This window comes from Bombina bombina, chromosome 1, assembly GCF_027579735.1.
Source record: "Bombina bombina isolate aBomBom1 chromosome 1, aBomBom1.pri, whole genome shotgun sequence".
In the NCBI taxonomy this organism is placed as follows: Eukaryota; Metazoa; Chordata; class Amphibia; order Anura; family Bombinatoridae; genus Bombina; species Bombina bombina.
The window spans coordinates 552,873,721-552,893,304 of record NC_069499.1 but is presented as its reverse complement, the minus strand read 5'-3'; the positions used below and the strand labels follow the sequence as shown (position 1 = coordinate 552,893,304).

General features: G+C 36.4%; 1 protein-coding gene across 1 annotated transcript in view; it reads left to right on the top strand.

Annotated features, from left to right (window-relative positions):
- LOC128645612 (aldehyde oxidase 1-like) overlaps positions 1 to 19,584 on the top strand; it is a 365,796-nt gene that overhangs the window by 46,881 nt on the left and 299,331 nt on the right. The window contains exons 4-5 of the mRNA XM_053698719.1: positions 18,048 to 18,156; positions 18,234 to 18,360. Of these exons, the coding sequence (XP_053554694.1) occupies positions 18,048 to 18,156; positions 18,234 to 18,360 (236 nt within the window). The remainder of the gene's footprint in view (positions 1 to 18,047; positions 18,157 to 18,233; positions 18,361 to 19,584) is intronic.

Sequence of the window (19,584 nt, the reverse complement as noted above, 5' to 3'; positions counted from 1 at the left end):
TTATTCAATTTGCTATACTGTTATTTTAAGTGCACCCCGGATGCTGTGCTTTGAGTAGAGAGTGTGGGATCCATCTGGAATACTATATATATATATATATTATCGAGAAATAGATACGGGAGAGAAGCAAATGCTTTTTTTTTTAAAAATATATAGGCTAGTGAACAAAGGTTACCATAAATCGGTCCTTATTTAATTTATAAGTACATATGGTGCAGGCCCTTATATAGTATTGTATTGTGTAATATAACAAGAGGACTCATCCTGGAAAATAGCCAGGTTGAAAAAAGACAGGGAAACAGCACTCTTTTGAAAATAGTCAATATTTTACTAGCACAATTTATATACATTAATAGTAAAGGAGATGGCATTCGGGAGTCCTGCCTCCACCCTTGCACCGCAAGGATAGGCAAAATACACCGTGTGTAAAAATATTTTTACACACGGTGTATTTTGCCTATAAATTGTGCTAGTAAAATATTGACTATTTTCAAAAGAGTGCTGTTTCCCTGTCTTTTTTCAACCTGGCTATTTTCCAGGATGAGTCCTCTTGTTATATTACACAATACAATATATATATATATATATATATATATATATATATATATATATATATATATTATATATATATATATTATATATATATATATATATAATTCCAAAAAGAAGCAGGCACTCTCCGTTTGAACTTCAAAATAATTTTACTTAGTGACGTTTCGGGGTTTCACCCCCGTCCTCAGACTTACAACAATAGTGTATAAACACAGTGATATACTTATACCCCCCTAACACCAATTATGCCATCAATATATCAATAATATAATAAATCAATAAACAAGCGTTTGCAAATACAGTCACCTATGTTTCATCGTGATCAGGCTCACAGCGGTGCACACCCGGCGCTTCCATTACGTCATCTGCATGGAGACAGCGCTCTCTAGTGAATCACACCCCCGCAAGCCGCCAACCACCTACCTCTGCCAACCACAGCAAAAGAAGGTCATCAGCAGACGTTTGTACGTAGCTGGAGGCTTAATTCCCAGTGATCGTTTAGGCAACTATGTAATCCTATGTGAAAAAGTGAACATTAAAAACATTATCAAAACAGCATTTTGTACATAATTTAAAAATATCATTTCTCCATTAGAACTATTTCTACTCATAGTATTATATTAGGATGTCGCTTATATACAAATACTTCCAAATATACATCGCTGTCTAACATAAACTCAATGTTACCCCTGCATTCTGCTATTCTATGCTCCATACTATAGTACATTAAATTGGAAATAAACACATAAGTAAAGTAGTGATGGCACATATTGTAACACTATAGGAAGAAATTATTGAATAACATTTCTAGAAGACCCTTATAGAAAGATATTTCAGAAAAGTACACTTTCAGAAAAAACACTGCCAATCTAGCTTAACGTTCAGGCCCTTAGGGATCAGGGTGTCCAATTCATATGTCCATCTGGACTCCTTCTGTAGTAGCAAATTACCCCTGTCACCACCTCTTCTCAGTGCAGGGACATGATCAATTAGGGTATATCTTAAATCACAGACATTATGCCCGCTCTCCAAGAAGTGGCGGGCAACTGGTTGATCCGATTCACCCTTCTTAATTGCCCTTCTGGTTATTAGCCCGTTACACCCAAGAAGCAGAAAAAGGTATACACACAGACACAGGATGACTTGTACTACCACTCATGTGGTCTACCTGATGCATTGCCCATGTAGTTTATTTTATGTGGGTAAAACTAATGATAACCTACGAATACGTATGGCAAATCATAAAAGCTCAATCAGAAGGGCAATTAAGAAGGGTGAATCGGATCAACCAGTTGCCCGCCACTTCTTGGAGAGCGGGCAAAAACAGCAATAAAGAAACAAACTGGAAAGGAAATTACAAAAAACGGAAAAGTGTCACTTTCTCAGACACAGAATTTAAATGTTATTCCTCAGATGGTGAAGTTAATGAAGGAGGAGCAACAGCTGTGGTACTCCAGGTGGAAGACAACCCACAGGAATTTGAGATCCTCACTTCACAGTCAAAAAACGGGCAGTGACAGACTGTACAGGGGGTCAGAAAAAAAACACATAGAGGTTGCAGAGGAGGTTACAAAAAAGCCAAAGGAAAACAGAAAAAATAATCTCAGTACACTATATGCAATTAGGTCACAGAATGTGACAAAGAAATATGCATGAATAAAAATGTTATTAATCTGTCTAACCTATCTCTTACCTTCTCACAGGTGAATGCTTTGTCTAGAGGTTTGAATTTTGTGCCCTCTAATCACTTTAATATTTTTGAAACCATTCTCGATATTAATCGTTTTGCGAGAAAAATTACACTACAAAGGCATTTTTACGCAAGTGATGAGGGGACACAAAACAAAACAGATTTAACAGTTAGTGGAAAATGTGATGTTCAAGAGTAGAACACAATGCCAGTGTTAAACTTCTCAGAATTGAATACAGTGAGGGACCTAGAGAGACTTTTGGACAAAAGTGAAGATAATAAAGGGGATCTCTTACAAGAAAGGAACATATCTTTAAAACATATTAAAAACAAAATCACTTTCTACCCTATTCATATACACCCTAAAGTAATAGATGTCTTTCAAAAAACGGTTGAAAACAAACTTAGGGATCTGAATGAATCTACTTTGATTAAAACTAGGAAACGTACATATTTGACATCAAAAGAAAAACAGGCCCATAAAGAACTGTCTAGCAATGATGACATTGTTATCAGACAGTCCGATAAGGGAGGAAATTTTGTGGTTTTAAACAGATCAGATTATGTGACTGAAGCAAAAATACAACTAGGGGATGAAAAAGTATATATCAAACTCACTGAAAATCCAACAAATAGATTTCAGAAAGAGATTACAGATATTATCAAATACGCAAGGCACAATAATATCATTACACAGGCAATAGAGGAAAAACTTATAGTTCAACATCCTGTTACACCTATTTTTCATCATTTCCCAAAAATTCATAAGAACCCTCTTTTGCCACCAGGGAGACCAATAATTGCAGGAATTGGATCCCTAAACGAGGCACTTTCTGAACTTATAGACAGTTTTTTGCAGCCATTAGTCAACCAATTACCCAGCTATATTCAGGATACAACTTCCTTTATTAAAAAAATAGAGGATATCAGCTCGAAATCTAGCTATAGGTTTATGGTAGTAGATGTTACCTCACTCTACACATCTATTGATCACCAGAAGGGACTAACTGCTATTGAATATTTCATAGACCTAAACTGTAATTTTGAACCTGCAACAAAAATCTTTCTGCTGAGAGCAGTAGAATACTTGCTTACACATAACTTTTTTTATGTTTCAAACTCAATACTATCTCCAGAGACGCGGGACAGCTATGGGGGCCAAGTTTGCCCCCTCTTACGCCAACCTCTTCATGGGTTGGTGGGAGCTGTCCCGCGTCTATGGAGATAGTAACCCTTTTAAAGACAGAATAGTACAATATTTTCGCTATATTGATGACCTGTTCTTTGTCCTGGACTGTGATGAACGAACAGCAGATGATTTCTGCAAATATTTGAATTGCAATCAGTTTGGAATTGAGCTCACAGGTGAACACAGTAATGAAAGTGTTAACTTCCTGGATCTCACAGTCCAGGGCAGAGTTGGGTCCTCAATACAAACTAGGATGTACAGGAAGGATACAGCTGGCAATACCCTTTTTAAATATGAATCATGTCATCACAGACACGTTTTTGGAGGAATCCCAAAAGGGGAATTCATTCGCATTAAAAGAAACTGTACTAGCGAAATAGAATATCAAGCTCAAGCAAAATAAGGTACTCAAAGATTCATTGACAGGGGCTATAAGGAAGAGCTACTTAAGAGGTCTAAGGACAATGTAGATAAAATTCTGAGGGAGCATCTTCTCCAATACAAATCAAATAAAGCAAAAGACAAACAGACTAAACTAAAATGTATCACTACTTATAGTGCTGAATACAATAAAGTGTGCACAATAGTGAGAGACTGTCTCCCTATCCTCTACTCTGTTCCAGTCACTAAAGAAATTCTGTCATCTGGGTGTGACTTTATACCTAAGAGAGCAAAAACTTTGGCGAACTATCTATCTCCTTCAGATATGAAACCTACCAAGAATATGTGTTGGCTGGCTAGGAAAGAAGGATTCTATAGATGTAGGCGTCCTATATGCAAAACCTGTAGTTTTGTTTCAGAGGGTAGTGGATTTAGGTCTTGTACCACAAATAATGAGTATAACATAAAATACTTTATAAATTGTGCAACAACTCAAGTTGTCTATTTACTCACCTGCGATATATGTAAAAAACAATATACAGGGAAAACAAAGAGGTCCCTAAAAGAAAGGTTCCTCCAACATTTAAGATCGATTGAGGATGTCGACAGCGACACTCCGATATCTAGACATTTCAAATTGCTTCACAATTCTGATGTATAATCCTTGAAAATACAAGGTATAGATCACATTACAAAGTGGAAGAGGGGGGGGCAACAGAGAGATGGTGCTCAACAAAAGAGAAATCTTTTGGATGTTCACATTAAAAACAAGTGAACCTGATGGTCTTAACATCAGAAGAGATCTTGATGTATTTACTTAAATTTACTATTTAAGACTTTTATTTAGAAGAACCATATAATTTTCCTGCTAGTCATTTTCTGGAGTATACACAAATGAGAAATAATAAGTGTTAACAAGATACGTTATAAAATATTAAACTCAGGGCTCCATGTACTAAGCCGTCAATTCATCCGTCATTTTAGACGCGGATAAACTCGCCGTTACTCGCCGCGGGCGAAATGGTGTCCGCTGTCACTATGTACTAATAATCCCCCAATAAATAGACAAGTCTAGCCCGCCGCGAGCAGTGGCGGATTATTGATAAATTTGACGCCTCGCTCGCCGCGACTAAGCTGATGTACTTAACTTTCAGTTGAATTGTCTGGCCAATTATTAACACGTGACATGCAAGGTGTCACGAACATCATAGTAGTCGCGGGAATAGAATTTTGCTCCTATAAAAGTTCAACTTATCTAAACAACTTTATTATTGTTCAAAATTTTTTGAAGAGTGATAACAGAGCGTTATTTTTGTAATATTTATTTACAATTTGGATATGGCTTCATCTGGATCTGATAATATATAAATATTAATATAAAAATAATTATAAAGATTGACAACTATACAATACAAATTTAAAATATAGATTACTCTTTAATTACAGTCAACAAATTTGGCGCAATTTATGTACATGGAAATGAGAGACAAATTAGACGCCAGTTATGCTGTACAATGCTGATATTACTGCCTTTTATATATGTCTAGACTGGCGTCTAGATTGACTTTCCTATTGTTTTGTACCTTGCCCGCCACCTAAAAGGTGGCGAGGCAAAAATAACGAGGTGGGAGCGGAAATTGTAGCGAGCGGACAAATAGATTTTTTAGTACATTCGTTTTTGGCGAGTTGGTGGTCAAATGTGTCTAATTACAGTGAAAAATGGAGAGGTAGCGAGGTTTGGCGGATAAGTACGCTCGCAATTTTAAAGATGCGAGTTTGAACATAGTTGACGACTTTGTACATATCAGTTTGCGAGTTTTGACGCGAGATTTGTTGCGGGTAGCTCGCTGACTGCTTAGTACATGGAGCCCAATGATGTAGCAATGCAACTACAGTATGTGTGCAATGCATTATTAAATATAACTTCTAGAATATGAAAAAAGCAAAAACTGGTTCATCTATTGTTTCAATCATAGTGCACAGTGTCTGAGTCTTAGCTATAGTGATTTTAGAATCATCTCCATATTAAAAGATAGCTTTATCTGTAACTAAGAATTATTAAGCATGTCTGCTAAGATTTATCAAATATCTGTTAACTTTTTGCTTGCTTGTATTTTTTCTTTAGCATTTTTTGCTTAATCTGTAAAAATAGTTTTTCACTTAGACTAATGTGCCTTTAATGTATCTCTCTTTATTTACCACATATGGAGGAGTATTTTCTAATAAGGTCTGCCTTCAATCAGGTGTAAAATTTACTTGAATTATACAGCTATAAAAAGGTGTTGAGCTGGTCTCCAGGTAAGCAGTGAACAAGTGCGCATGGGCACGAAACGCGTCTGCGTGGAGATCAACTCTAACACCTGATTGTTGTCGCAGCTGGCTCTTGCTATCTAGATGCATGTTTTGGCATCCGTTTTTAATTAATACATTTTGGCATCTTTTTATAAATAAGCCTTGCCTGGAGTTTCCTGTTTATCACCCCTTCAGAGGGTGTTCCGTTTAATCCTGTGAGTTGTGCGCTAATCTTCGATGTGTGATATCTGTGTATATATATATATATATATATATATATATATATATATATATATATATATATATATATGTTATTTGCGTATTTTAAGTAGAGTTGAAAATTATAGAAAAATCATTTATATGACTTTTTAAGTATACATTCTACTATTTAAGTTTAAGTTTTTACCAAGTCTGGTAAGTAGGAGATTTAATGTTTCCCAGTCAGCAGGAGATAATCAACTCTTGCATACACTTAAGCCTCAAAGAGTTCAATCCCAGACTTTACGTCTGCTTATCTTCACATGAGGTCATTACCTGATAACCTTTTATTACTTAGAGGAAGGGTCAGGAAACCAAACTTTAAACAGAGCCATATAGTGAACATCTCGTTGAAATAAATTGTCTTTACTTACTGAACCAAATGTTTTCTTTTTATTCCTAGCTGAAGTATTGTAATCAGGGAAAGGGGGGGTTGGGTCGATAGTGAGACCAATTTAAATCAAATTGGATTTTAGCTAAAAATGAAATATTAGATTCTATAATACATCTGTAGTTTATTTAAGGTTACTTTACAGGTACCTTGCCAGTGACAAATACAAACTTTAAAGAAAGTTGCCAACACAATAGAAAAAAATAAAAGCTAGTATCTGAAATATGAAAACACACATAAATACATAAATGATGTTTTGATCACTGGATTATATTTATTTTGCACACTTTTCAGGGGAAATGAAAACTAAATTAGTACTAATTAGAAATCTAGTAATATTTTTACACTGTAGTATAGAAGTGACATCATTTTTGTAAGAACTTAGCTGATAAATTCATTTTTCTTTCATGTAATTGGCAAGAGTCCATGAGCTAGTGACGTATGGGATATACAATCCTACCAGGAGGGGCAAAGTTTCCCAAACCTCAAAATGCCTACAAATACACCCCTCACCACACCCACAATTCAGTTTTACAAACTTTGCCTCCTATGGAGGTGGTGAAGTAAGTTTGTGCTAAGATTTCTACGTTGACATGCGCTTCTCAGCATTTTGAAGCCCGATTCCTCTCAGAGTACAGTGAATGTCAAAGGGATGTTAAGGGAGTATCACCTATTGAATACAATGGTCATCCTAACGGGGATCTATTTCATAGGTTCTCTGTTATCGGTCGTAGAGATTCATCTCCTACCTCCCTTTTCAGATCGACAATATACTCTTATATACCATTTCAGTACTGGTTTGGCTATCTGCTATATGTGGATGAGTGTCTTTGGTAAGTATGTTTCATTTATTTAAGACACTCTCAGCTATGGTTTTGCACTTTGTATATAAAGTTCTAAATATATGCTTATACTTATATTTTCCATGATTCAGGTTTAAAAGTATATTTCCTTTTTTGCAGACTGTCAGTTTCATATTTGGCAAATGCATAAAAAAAAAATTACCTGAGGTTTTCAAATTGATTCTTTTTTCTAAATTGCGTGATGTATTAGGCTCTCGTGAGCGCAAAATGCTATAATTTATTGCGTCATTCTTGGCGCGAGACTTTTTGGGTGCGAGAATTACGTTTGTTTACGCAAATTCGTCATTTCCGGCGTCTTAGTTGACGCCGAGTCTTTTCACGAGGTTGCGTCATCTATGACACTCATGTTTGTTGTGGACGTTTTTGGCTCCAAAAAATATTTTCAGTTGTGGGCATCATACTTGGCGCCAAACTGTTTGTCATTATTTAAGATTTCATTTCCTTTTGCCTCTGGTCCTTTTTTTCTTTGTCAGAGGCCTATTCTGTTTGCATTTTTTTCCATTCCTGAAACTGTCATATAAGGAAATAGATAATTTTGCTTTATATGTTGTTTTTTCTCTTACATATTGCAAGATGTCTCAATCTGATCCTGTTTCAGAATCTACTACTGGAATCTTGCTGCCTGATATCGGTTCTACCAAAGCTAAGTGCATTTGTTGTAAACTTGAAGTAACTGTTTATCCGGCTGTAGTTTGTAATAGTTGTCATGATAAACTTTTACATGCAGAGAATATTTCCATCAGTAGTGTTGCATTACCTGTTGCTGGTCCTTCAACATCTAATGTTCAGGATATTCCTGTCAATTTGAGAGAATGTATTTCTGATTCCATTCAGAAGGCTTTGTCTGCCATTCCGCCTTCTAATAAACGTAAAAGGTCTTTTAAAACTTCTCATACAGTTGATGAATTTTCAAATGACCGACAACATACTGATTTATCTATCTCTGATGAGGATCTGTCTGGTTCAGAGGATCCTGCCTCAGATATTGACACTGACAAATCTTCGTATTTATTTAAAATGGAGTATATTCGTTCTTTATTGAAGGAAGTGATGATTGCATTAGATATAGAGGAGTCTAGTCCTCTTGATACTAAAACTAGTAAACGTTTAAATTCGGTTTATAAACCTCATGTTGTTATTCCAGAGGTTTTTCCAGTTCCTGATGCTATTTCAGATATGATTTCAAAGGAATGGAATAGACTAGGTACTTCTTTTACTCCTTCTTCAAGGTTTAAAAAATTGTATCCTTTGCCTACTGATAGATTGGAGTTTTGGGAAAAGATCCCCAAAGTTGATGGGGCCATCTCTACTCTTGCTAAGCATACTACTATTCCTACGGAAGATAGTACTTCTTTTAAAGATCCTTTAGATAGGAAACTTGAATCCTATCTAAGGAAGGCTTATTTATGTTCAGGTCATCTTCTTAGGCCTGCTATTTCTTTGGCTGATGTTGCAGCTGCTTCAACTTTTTGGTTGGAAACTTTAGTGCAACAAGTATCAGACCATAATATGTATAGCATTGTTAAGTTAATTCAACATGCTAATAATTTTGTTTGTGATGCCATTTTTAATATCATCAGAATTGATGTTAGATATATGTCTTTAGCTATTTTAGCTAGAAGAGCTTTATGGCTTAAATCTTGGAATGCTGATATGACTTCTAAATCAACGTTGCTATCTCTTTCTTTCCAAGGTAATAAATTATTTGGTTCTCAGTTGGATTCTATAATTTCAACTGTTACTGGGGGGAAGGGGGCTTTTTTACCTCAGGATAAAAAAATCTAAGAATCTGTTTCCAATTGGAAGTCTTCCTCAGTCTGCAATAAATCCAAGTTATTTAAGAGATCTAAACCAGCCCCCAAGTCCGCATGAAGGTGCGGCCCTCATTCCAGCTCAGCTGGTAGGGGGCAGACTAAATTTTTTCAAGGATGTTTGGACAAATACAGTCCAAAATCATTGGATTCAGAACATTGTCTCTCAGGGGTACAGAATAGGTTTCAGAGTAAGACCGCCTGTGAGAAGTTTCTTTCTCTCACGCATTCCAGTGAATCCCAGAGAAAGCACAGGCTTTCCTGAAGTGTGTTTCAGACCTGGAGTCTTCTGGGGTAATCGTGCCGGTTCCTTTTCAGGAACAGGGTCTGGGGTTTTATTCAAATCTGTTCATTGTCCCAAAGAAAGAAAATTCATTCAGACCTAAAAATCTTGAATCGTTATGTAAGAATACCAACATTCAAAATGGTGACTATAAGGACTATTCTTCCTTTTGTTCAGCAAGGGCATTATATGTCCACAATAGACTTACAGGATGCATATCTTCATATTCCAATTCATCCAGATCACTATCAGTTCCTGAGATTCTCTTTTCTAGACAAGCATTACCAATTTGTTGCTCTTCCTTTTGGCCTAGCAACAGCTCCTAGGATCTTTTCAAAGGTTCTCGGTGCCCTTTTCTCTTTAATCAGAGAGCGGGGTATTGCAGTGTTTCCTTATTTGGACAATATCTTGGTACTTGCTCAGTCTTTACGTTCTGCAGAATCTCACACGAATCAACTAATGTTGTTTCTTCAAAGACATGGTTGGAGGATCAATTAACCAAAAAGTTCTTTGATTCCTCAGACAAGGGTCACATTTTTAGGTTTCCAGATAGATTCAGTATCCATGACTTTGTCTCTAACAGACAAGAAACGTTTGAAGTTGGTTGCAGCCTGTCGGAACCTTCAGTCTCAGTCATTCCCTTCAGTGCATGGAGGTTTTAGGTCTCATGACTGCAGCATCGGACGCGAAATCCTTTGCTTGTTTTCACATGAAATCTCTTCAGCTTTGTATGCTGAACTATTGGTGCAGGGATTATACAAGGATATCACAATTAATATCCTTAAATCCCAATGTTCGACTATCTCTGACTTGGTGGTTAGATCACCATCGTATAGTTCAAGGGGCCTCTTTTGTTCGTCCAACCTGGACCGTGATCACAACAGGTGTGAGTCTTTCAGGTTGGGGAGCTGTCTGGGGATCTCTGACAGCACAAGGGGTTTGGAAATATCAAGAGGCAAGATTACCAATCAATATTTTGGAACTCCATGCTATTTTTAGGGCTCTTCAGATTTGGCCTCTCTTGAAGAGAGAACCGTTCATTTGATTTCAGAGAGACAATATCACAACTGTGGCATATGTCAATAATCAGGGTGAGCTGACGTTTGTTTAGGAGGTGTGGTCGGATCATGATGGAACGTTGTATTCATATCTAGAATCCTTCTAATTAAAATCCAAACTAACGTAATGCTATAGACATCTGTGAAGCAAGACTGACAACCAGGTGCTAATACAGAGTTATTTACTACTGACATCAGGGGAGATACAGCTCCGGTGATCAAGTTTCCATACTCCAGGAGGTGCCATTTTTTCGCTGACACGAATCATCCTTACCACATATCATTGAGCGTTTTTGAAGTAAGTGCACATCTGAGTGGGGGATATATTGGATAAGATCCCACACCTGTCTACATCATCTTATATTTCTATATATTACATTTTATATGAACTTTTCGTTTATTACAATATATATGAATTGTGTATTTCATTTGTTTTAATACATTAATTCCAAGTCATGCATATATAATTCAGGATTGTGTTTATCAATATTTTTATCACTACCTGTACCATTTGTTAAATTATACTTATATTTGCATATAAGCGCCTTCCAGGCCACTTTTTTGTGTATATATATATATATATATATATATATATATATATATATATATATATATATATATATATATATATATATATATATATATATATATATATATATATATATATATATATAAACATAACCCCCCAAAAAATAGGATGGACTCTTGCCACTATGAAAGAAATGAATTTATCAGGTAAGTTCTTACATAAATTATGTTTTCTTTCATGTAAGTGGCAAGAGTCCATGAGCTAGTGATGTATAGGATATAATACCCAATATGTGGAAGTCCACGAGTCACTAGAGAGGGAGGGATAAAATAAAAACAGCTATATTCACTGAGAAATTAAATACAAAAAATATTTGTTTTCTTAAAAATTTCAAAAAAACTCAAATCATAGGCACTAAAATCACACAGCTGCCTGAAGAACCTTTCTACCAAAGGCTGCTTCCAAAGAAGCAAACACAACAAAATTGTAAAATTTAGTAAATGTATGCAAAGAAGACCAAGTTGCTGCTTTGCAACTTTGATCAACTGAAGCTTCATTCTTGAAAGCCCAAGATGTGGCGACTAATCTAGTAGAATGAGCTGTAATACGCTGAGGTGGAGACTGCCCCGCCTCCAAATAGGCTTTGTGAATCAAAAGCTTCAACCAAGATGCCAAGGAAATGGCAGAGACTTTGTGACCTTTTCTGGAACCAGAAAAAATAACAAATAAACTAGAAGTCTTTCTGAAATCTTTAGTAGCCTCAACATAATATTTCAAAGCTCTTACCACATCCAAAGAATGTAAAGACCTTTCGAAAGTATTCTTAGGATTAGGACACATAGAGGTAACAATAATTTCCCTATTGATGTTGTTAGAATTCACAACCTTTGGCAAAAATTTAAATGAAGTCAGCAAAACAGCTTTATCTTGATAGAAAATAAGATAAGTAGACTCGCAAGAGAGAGCAGACAATTCAGAAATAAAACTTTCCAAGAAAGTAGTTTAATTTTCAAAGAATACATAGGTTCAAAAGAAGGAGCCTGCAAAATCTTTAAAACCAAATTGACACTCCAAGGAGGAGCAATTGCTTAAATAACAGGCTTGATATGATCAAAACCTGAACAAAACAGTGAATATCTGGAAGCTTAGCAATCTTTCTATGAAATAAGACAGAAAGAACAGAGATTTGTCCTTCAAAGTATTGGCAGACAAACCTTTATCCAAACCATCCTGAAGAAACTGTAAAATTCTATGAACTCTAAAGGAATGCCACGGATAATCATAAGTGGAACACCATGGAATATAGGTTTTCCAAACCCTATGATAAATCTTACTTGAAACAGACTTACGAGCCTGTATCATAGTGTTATTTACTGAGCCAGAGAAATGTCTATGACTAAGAACTAAGCATTCAATTTCCATGCCTTCAAATTTAGAGATTTGAGATCCTGATGGAAAACTGGGCATTGAGACAAATGGTCTGGTCTTATAGGAAGTGACCAAGGCTGGCAAATGGACATTTGAACAAGGTCCGCATACCAGAACCTGTGAGGCCATGCTGGTGCTATCAGAAACACATAAGATTGTTCCATTATGATCTTTGAGATCACTCCCAGAGGTGAAAAATGTAAACAGGTTGGTAAAACCACAGAACTGCTAGAGCATTCATCATTTCCGCCTGAGGATCCCTGGACCTGGTGAGGTATCTGGGAAGTTTCTTGTTTAGATGAAAGGCCATCAGATCTATGTCTGGAGGACCCCACATCTGCACTATCTGATAGAACAAATCTGGATGGAAAGACTACTCCCTGGATGTAGAATCTGATGGCTGAGATAATCCACTTACAAAATTATCTACACCTGGTATATGAATCGCAGTGATTAGACAAGAATTGGATTCTGCCCAAGAAAGTATTAGAGATACTTCTTTTATTGCTAGGGGACTGCGAGTTCCCCCTTGATGATTGACATATGCCACTGTTGTGACATTGTCTGTTTGAAACCGAATATACAATTCTCTCTTTAATAGAGGCCAAGCCTGAAGAGCTCTGAAAATAGCACAGAGTTCTGAGATATAGATTGGTAGCCTCACCTCTCGAGGATTTTAAACTCCTTGTGCAAACAGAGACACCCAAACAGCTTCCCAACCTGAGAGACGTGCATCTGTTGTGATCACAGTCCAGGTAGGACAAACAAAGGAGGCCCCTTAAACAATAAGGTGATGGTATAACCACCAAGTCAGAGAGAGTGGAGAGTTGGGATTTAAAAGTTGTGAAAACTGAGTATAATCCCTGCACCATTGGTGCCACATGCAAAATTGTAGAGGACTCATATGAAAACAAGCAAAAAGGATCACGTCTAGTGACCTTGCTGAACAAAAGGTAGAATAGTCCTTATAGTCACCATCTTGAAAGTAGGGTCTTTTACAAAACCATTTAAAGTTTTCAGATCCAAAATAGGTCTGAAAGAATTTTCCTTCATAGGTACAATGAATAGATTTGAATAAAAACCCCAATCCGTGTTCCTGCTGTGGAACTGTGAAAAATTACCGCTGAAAGTTCTAGATCTGAAACACATTTCAGAAAGACTTGAGCTTTTACTGTTTTTGTTGTTACATGGGTAAGAAAGAATCTTCCCAAAGGAAGTCTTATTTTAAATCCTATTCGACACCCCTACGAAATTATATGCTGAATCCACTGATTTTGGACAGAGTCTGTCCAAACTCTTTAAAATAGCTTTAGTCTGGCCCCTACCAGAAGAACTGGCTTGAGGGCCGCACCTTTATATAGGTTTAGGGGCAGGATTTGGTTTCTTATAATGCTTGGATTTATTCCAATTCGGAGAGGTTCTCCAATTAGAGCCAGGGGCCTTAGGGGAAGGAGTGGTTTTCTGTTCTCTATTCTGACGAAAGGAACGAAAACGATTGGGAGCTTTAAATTTACCCTTAGATTTATTGTCTTGGGGCAGAATAACTCCCTTACCCCCAGTAACAGTGGAGATAATAGAATCCAATTGTGAACCAAAAAGATTTTTACCTTGAAAAGAGAGAGATAATAATCTAGTTATATACACCATGTCAGCATTCCAAGATTTAAGCCATGAAGCTCTTCTAGTTAGAATTGATAAAGACATGGATTTGACATTGATCTTCCTAACATCCAATATAGCATCACAAATAAAATGATTTGCATGTTGAAGTAAAACAATAATGTTAGATAATGCAGAATCTGAAAACAACTGCTGTGCTAAACTGTCCAACCAAAAAGTAGAAACAGCAGCAACATCAACCATAGAATATAGCCAGAATGCAAATATGCCCTTCTTGGATAGGATTCAAGCTTCCTATCTAAAGGATCCTTGGGTAAAGGTAAAGGATACAATTTCTTAAACCTAGAAGAAAGGTTAAAAGAGGTACTAGGTTTAGATCATTCTTTATCAATCACATTAGAGATAGCATCAGGAATAGGAAATACTTCAGGAGTAATAACAGTAGTCTTAAATACAGAATTTAGACAATTACTAGCTTTATCATCATCATCAGGAGATTTAGACTCCTCAATACCCAAAGTAAACAAAACTTCCTTTAAGAGAGAACGAATATATTCTAACTTATATACAAAAGATTTGTCTATATCAGTCTCTGACGTGGCATCCTCTGAATCAGAGGAGACCCCATCAGTAGAGGATACGTCAGTATGCTGAAGGTCAGTTAATTCACTAAGTTTAGGAAAATGTTGCGAGAACCTTTTACATTTATTTGAAGGCAAAATAGCACTTATTGCCTTCTCTATAGCTGTAGCAATAAAATCTTAAATTTCTGCAGTAATGCTATGTACATTTAGACTGAGATGGAATAACAGTGTATGTATTTGTACTCATAGATATATTTAACAATTTGTTAAACAAGAGCCACATAATAAAGCTGAATAATTTAGATCAGCTTAATTACAACATGCATACTTAGCTTTGTTAAATACCTGTTTTAGCAGCTCAAATCCTATGGTAACATCAGAGGCAGGTTCAGTTTGAGACATAATTGCAAAAAATCAAATTGAGAAAAAAATAAAAATAAATTAATTCTGCAAATGTATATCCATGCTCCTATATATGATATATATATAATAGGCTTGAGAGAATGGGAAACAGAGCGAAAAAATTTATAAAAAAGAAAAGCTGAGTTGAACAGCCAATAGAATTTCAGAAACTCTCATCCTATTGGCTGTTTTGAACAGCCAATAGGATTTCAGTAGCTCTCATCCTATTGGCTGATTTGAATTTCCAAAACCAAATCAGCCAATAGGAATGCAAGGGATGCCATCTTGAATTGCGTACCTTGCATTGAAGATTCAGTGTACGGTGGCGACCGTATGAAGAGGATGCTCTGCACCAGATTTCTTAAGGATGGACCCGCTCCGTGCCGCCAGGATGAAGATAGAAGCTGTCACCTGGATGAAGATAGAAGAGGCCGTCTGGATGAAGACTTTTCGCCGCCTGGATGAGGACTTCGCCCCCTGGATGAAGATAGAAGAGGTCGCCTGGATGAAGACTTCTCGCTGCCTGGATGAGGACTTTGCCACCTGGATGAAGATGGTTCAAGCGGAACTTCAAAAACTGTAAGTGGATCTTCTGGGGTTAGTTTTTTTAAAGGTTTTTTTGGTGTTTTTTTTTTTTTGTTTAGAGTTTGGGCTTTTCGTAAACAAGCTAAATGCCCTTTTCAGGGCAAAGCAAAAGAGATAAATGCCCATTCAATTGCCATTTTCAGGGCAATGGTTAGCTTTAAATAGTTTTTTTATTTTGTGGGTTTGGTGGGGGTGGGGTTTTGTAATGTTAGTGGGTATTTGTATTTTTTTCAGGTAAAAGAGCTGTTTAACTTAGGGCAATGCCCTACAAAAGGCTCTTTTTAGGGCTATTGGTAGTTTATTCTAGATTCGATTTTTTATTTTGGGGTGTTTTTTTAAATGGGTATTAGAATAGGAATCATTTTTATTATTTTTGATAATTTGTTATCTTGTGTAATGTATTTTTTTTTGTTTTGGGGTGGGTTTTTATTTTTAGATTAGGGCTTGGGCATTTCATAAAAGAGCTAAATGCCCTTTTAAGGTCAGGAAAAAGAGCTATATGCCCTTTTAAGGGCAATGCCCATACAAATTACCTTTTCAGGGCAATGGGTAGATTAGGTTTTACTTTATTTTTATTTTGTAGGTTTGGGGGGTGGGGGTTTGTATACTGTTAGGGGGTGTTTGTTTTGTAGAAAAAGAGCTGTTAACTTTAGGGCAATGCCCTACAAAAGGCCCTTTTATGGGCCCACAAAAGGCACTCTTATGGGCCCTTGGTAGTTTATTCTATATTAGGCTTTTTTATTTTGGGGTGTTTTTTTTTTTTAAAGGGTATTAGAATAGGAATAATTTTTATTGTTTTAGATCATTTTAGGTTATAGTGAGGCAGGTTAGGTTTTATTTCACAGGTAAGTTTGTATTTATTTTAACTAGGTAGTTAGTAAATAGTTAATAACTATTTAATTACAAGTCTACCTAGTTAAAATAAATACAAACTTACCAGTGAAATAAAAATAAACCTAAGCTAGCTACAATATAACTATTAGTTATATTGGATCTAGCTTATGTTTTATTTCACAGGTAAGTTTGTATTTAGTTTTAAATAGTAATTTTTTAGTTAATAATTGTAAGTTTAATTTAGCTCTATTTTAATTATGTGAAAGTTAAGGGGTGTTAGGGTTAGGTTTAGGGTAAGGGTTACGTTAGGGTTAGGTTTAGGGGTTAACATATAGTTTAATTTAGGTTGTTGCGATGTGGGGGCTGGCGGTTTGGGAGTTAATAGGTTTATTTAATGGCAGTGATGTGAGAGGCCAGAGGTTTAGGGGTTAATAACTTTGCGGCGATGTTGGGGAGCAGCAGAATAGGGGTTGATATATTTATTATAGTGTGGGCGATGTTGGGGTACAGGGGAATAGGGGTCAATAACTTTAACATTATGTAGGTGGCGGGGATGTCGGGGGCAGCAGATTAGGGGTATTTAGACGTGGGGTTTATGACAGGGTGTTAGGTTTAAGCGTAACTTTATTTTTCCCCATAAACATTAATAAGGCTGTGTTACGGAGCTTTTCATTCCATGATCGCAGGTGATTTCCCCATTGATATCTATGGGGAAAGCATGAGCGAGCACTTCAAAACAGCGCTTGTATTTTGTGCGGTATGGAGCTTAAAACCACCATATCGCATGCACAAGCCTGCTGTTTGAAAACTTGTAATGGCTGCACTATAGAGGGTTAAATAATGCAACTTTTGTTGCGTTCGTTAATTTCCCTATAGCGCGCATAACTCGGAATCTAGCTGATTGTTAGCTGTGCAATAACCCTTAAAGCTGCTTGTCCAATAAACCTTAGTAAACTGTCCTACACATGAGCAGATAGTTAAGAGAACAGGGCAGGACAGCAAATATGAAATATATCTCCTGTCCTGCCATATCCTCTCCAAGGAAGCCCAGGAATTTGTAGGTAGAGGTAGTGAACTGGCGTCAGAAGAACCTTAAAATACACCTCTATTTTTATTTATTTTTTAAGACATCTTTTTGTCCAGGTGACTTCCCAATTCCAGTTGTTAGATGGTCTTGCAACATCTGTTAGTATCCATTATGTACTTTATTCTATTGGAATGTAATGTCTACAGTGCATATTAGAAAATGTTTTCTTCCACTTTGTCCTGTTATTTCTTCCCCTTTACAATTTGCAAGGCATTACCCAGCAACTGCCTGTCTGCTGCCCATATGTTCCTTGCATGGCATGGCTGTGACCACTACAGAAGGAATTGGAAATTCAGCAACCAGACTACATCCAGTACAGGTAATGGTATTAGCCAGCTCCCAGTTTTTGCAGTTTCCAGAAATCCTACGTAGAAAATTAATTTCCTTACTCCATAGGAAAGGATTGCTAAAGCTCATGGGTCTCAGTGTGGATTCTGCACTCCTGGTATGGTGATGTCCATGTATTCCTTACTGAGGAACCACCCAGAGCCCACCATGGAGCAGATTTCCAATGCTTTGTCAGGTATATTTACTAAACTAAACAAAACCAAAGGTAATGGTTTCTTAAAGGGATCTGAAACCCAAATTTTTCTTTCCTGATTCAGATAGAGGATGCGGTTCATTTGGTATTTTTTTTGTTGAAAAGCAAAGACGTATGTTTAGGAGCCGGCCCATTTCAGGAGCACAATTTGGTAGCAAGTTTGCAAGAATGTTATCCATTTGCAAGAGCACTAGATGGCAGCACTATTTCCTGCCATGTACTGCTCCAGATGCCTACCTAGGTATCTCTTTAACCCAGAATATCATGGAAACAAAATCAATTTGATCATAGAAGTAAATTGAAAGCTTTTGTAAAATGACATGCTCTATCTGAATCACAAAATAACTTTTTTTGTGTTTCATATCCCTTTAAAAGTGAAATGCAATGAAAGTGTTAATAATAATGAAAACAACTTTTAGAATACCATTTAGGGTTTGATCACAATCTACCATTTAATAATTATTAGCATGATAACGGCTGATGATGAGCCCTTGCTCATCGTTAGAACTTTTTAAATGATCAATTTTGATGAAATATGGCCCTATACTTAACATAGGTCCTCTTTGTCTGAAAATAATCCAAACCTACATACTTAATGACATGTTTACAAGCCCATTTTTAACTTATTAAATTGCACTGCTAAAATGACTTTAGAAACTCTAGACAACACTACTTTTAACCAAGTACCCCAAAAAGTTTTTAAATGGAACATTGGATTTGTGAATGGGAAAAACCACAATGATATTACCCCCCCCCCCCCACACACACCATTCTGGACAACACTAGGAAGCAATGTCAATTAATTAAAGTAAAATAGTTAATAATAAGCACTTTTACACTAAAATTAAATCAATAACCCACCAAACACACTTGACCATTATACTGATAATGTCCATGTTCAAATTCCCTAAAAAGACCTACACACATATCTCTGTGGGTTTGGAGCATAACAAGTCATTTGCATGCATGCCACTTATCAGCAGCATTACAGCACACTCTTATAAGGTATTAGTCAACATATTGGTCCTACAACCTGTAATATAATTTCCAAACCTACAAAATCACCATTTTGTTTGTCATTAATACTGGGCATTTGTTTTTTGGGGGGTTACAAAATCAGGAGATTAACAAGATAAATAACAATTTTTAATACTTTAAAATCCACATAATAGTGATCAATGATTATTCACAAAGACCTAAGTAGCG